This window comes from Salpingoeca rosetta (assembly GCF_000188695.1).
Source record: "Salpingoeca rosetta unplaced genomic scaffold supercont1.27, whole genome shotgun sequence".
In the NCBI taxonomy this organism is placed as follows: domain Eukaryota; class Choanoflagellata; order Craspedida; family Salpingoecidae; genus Salpingoeca; species Salpingoeca rosetta.
Window position 1 is genome coordinate 217,074 of NW_004754907.1, and position 2,500 is coordinate 219,573.

Sequence of the window (2,500 nt, forward strand, 5' to 3'; positions counted from 1 at the left end):
GTGCGTGAGTGTGTATCTCACCATGCCTTTGTACGTCGTCCCACGTTCGCACACCATTTCGTGACTACGAGTGTTTGTTCCAACACAGTGTCTCAACCTCCAACATCACATGTCTGGTGCTGTTGTGAACAGGACATGCAGCAACTGCCGACAGACGAGGTCACAGTCAAGGAATGGGAGGGCGAAGGCGAAGCAACAATCCGTAAGCTGCACACAGCCATGCAAGCTGAAACTGTGTGTGGGTGTGTATGTACGTGTTGTGTTGTGTTGTGTGTGTGTGTGTGTGTGTGTGTGTGTGTGTGTGTGTGTGTGTGTGTGTGTGTGTGTGTGTGTGTGTGTGCGTGGGTGTGTGTGTGCGTGGATGGGTGTACACACGCCATCGCATAAGCTCAACTTTCAATCACCGCTACCGCCACCACACCCACCAGCTGCCATCAAGACGTATGCCATGAATGCGTGGAAGGGCAAGGGCGGTATGCGGTTTTGCAAAGCATTTGCGCTCGCAGACGCGCGCTGGTCCTCCGGGCAAATTGAGGTGTGGCTCTTGCACGTGCCCTGGTGTGTGACTGTTTGTGTGCATGCATGCATGCGTGCGTCCGTGTGTGTTTGTGTGTGTTTGTGTGTGTGTGTGTGTGTGTGTGTGTGTGTGTGTGTGTGTGTGTGTGTGTGTGTGTGTGTTACTTGAATCTGCTCGTCTGCCCACCCCTTCCTCACACCTGTCCTTCACCCTTCCACCACCACCACCACCACCACCATCACCAGCTCGACCCCGGCGCGTCGAAGCCGCGGCAGTTCACCCGCCGAAACTTTCTGGTGAGGAGCACACGGGACAGTTGCACGGTGGCGTGGTTGTGGCGTGGTGTGTCATGCGTGCAAGCGGGTGGTTTGTGGGTTTGTGGGTCTACTTTCTCCATCAGCTTTGCTTTTTGTTGCCCTGAACATGCTTGTTTTTGCTTGCATCTTGCACAATGCTCATGCCATCACACACACACACACACACACACACACACACACACACACACATCTCAGGTGTTCACCATCACTGCCGGCACTGCGCGTGTGTGCATTCACAACGACGAGTTTGTCGTTGGTCTCGGCACTTGCTTCTACGTTCCCCCAGGTGTGTGTGTGTGTGTGTGTGTGTGTCGTGTGTGTGTGTGTGTGTGTGTGTGTGTGTGTGTGTGTGAGGGTCTGGGTCTCTTTCTCTGTCTCTTTCTCTGTCTCCGTCTCTCTCTACGTGTTTGTCAATGTGTGAGGTTCTGGTCGAACCTTACTTCAAGCTTCCTCTTGGCCACGCACCACGCTCATCCGCATTGGCGCCACCGCCACCACCATGAGTGCAGACAACTTCTACGCGTTTGAGAATGTTGGCAGCGATGTGCTGCGCGCGTTCTTCGTGCAGGTCAAGGCCGACACCCCGCCACCCCCGCCACCACAGGAGCAGCAATCGGAGGGAGAGCAAACACAGGAGACCCAGCCAATGGAGTAGGCAAACACATCCATACATACACACACGCACACACACACACAAACAAACAAACAAAAAAGCACACACACACATACACACACACACACACACAAATATTCTACCCATGTCTCACCTTCACGCGTGGGTTCAGACAACACATCACACGTTGTCACTTTCCTTTTGTTCGTTTCTGGTTTTGTGACGGTTGTTGCGCTTTGTGTTTGTGTGCTCACGTTGCTTCTGTTTCGGCGCTGTGTCCTCTCCTGTGCCTGTTGTCCTCTCATTCATCACACGGTCGCACTTCCTGCCTTCTGTTGCACGATTCCATGTTCTTGCTTGTGCTCCCCACCCGCTTTGCTTCTTTCCTTTGCTTCACCCATAAACGCAGCAGTCTTTACCAACATCATCAGCAACAACAACACACACAAACACACACATGTATGCCAAACACACACACACACACACACACACACACACTCTCTCTCTCTCTCTCTCTCTCTCTCTCTCTCTCTCTCTCTCTCTCTCTCTCTCTCTCTCTCGGTCGTTCTGTCTTCGCGCGCACACACACACGCGCGCGCACGCGTGCGATCTCATATCACACTCACATCTCGCGCGAGCGGTGAAACGGCAGACGACATTGCTTTTACTTGCACGGGGGTCAGCATGAAAGCATGGGAGCGGGGTCAACAGGATGGGTCAACAGAGGAAGCATGGGCACAACTTCGAACGCATGCACGAAGAAAAGCAACAGCCAAGAGTGGAATTGGAAGCAGCAACACAAGCATGAACGGCAACACAACCAAGAGAATGGGGGAAACAACGGGCAAGGAGGAAGCAAGTGGGCAAGCGTGCACGCTGGACAAGCAAGCAAGCACACCGACAACAACAAGTACGTCAGCACGGGCCGGTGTCACGTGTCGAGGTGCGATGGGTTGCACACAACGACAGCGGAACAGGGGGAGAGCTCACTCGAGCTACAAGGGGCGTTTGGCGTTGCATGGGTGCCGAGTGGTGGTGATGGATTTGAATGTG

At 53.7% G+C, this 2,500-nt stretch overlaps 2 protein-coding genes across 2 annotated transcripts in view; one reads left to right on the plus strand and one right to left on the minus strand.

Annotated features, from left to right (window-relative positions):
- Positions 1-1,489, plus strand: part of PTSG_08962 (uncharacterized protein) — a gene marked incomplete at its 3' end in the record, with an annotated part of 4,725 nt that extends 3,236 nt beyond the window's left edge. Inside the window, exons 9-13 of the mRNA XM_004989703.1 lie at positions 133-202; positions 429-535; positions 763-813; positions 1,030-1,120; positions 1,344-1,489. Of these exons, the coding sequence (XP_004989760.1) occupies positions 133-202; positions 429-535; positions 763-813; positions 1,030-1,120; positions 1,344-1,489 (465 nt within the window). The remainder of the gene's footprint in view (positions 1-132; positions 203-428; positions 536-762; positions 814-1,029; positions 1,121-1,343) is intronic.
- Positions 1,490-2,087: 598 nt separating this feature from the next.
- Positions 2,088-2,500, minus strand: part of PTSG_08963 (uncharacterized protein) — a 3,129-nt gene continuing 2,716 nt past the window's right edge. Inside the window, exon 6 of the mRNA XM_004989704.1 lies at positions 2,088-2,442. Within this exon, the coding sequence (XP_004989761.1) occupies positions 2,434-2,442 (9 nt within the window). The 3' untranslated portion in view covers positions 2,088-2,433. The remainder of the gene's footprint in view (positions 2,443-2,500) is intronic.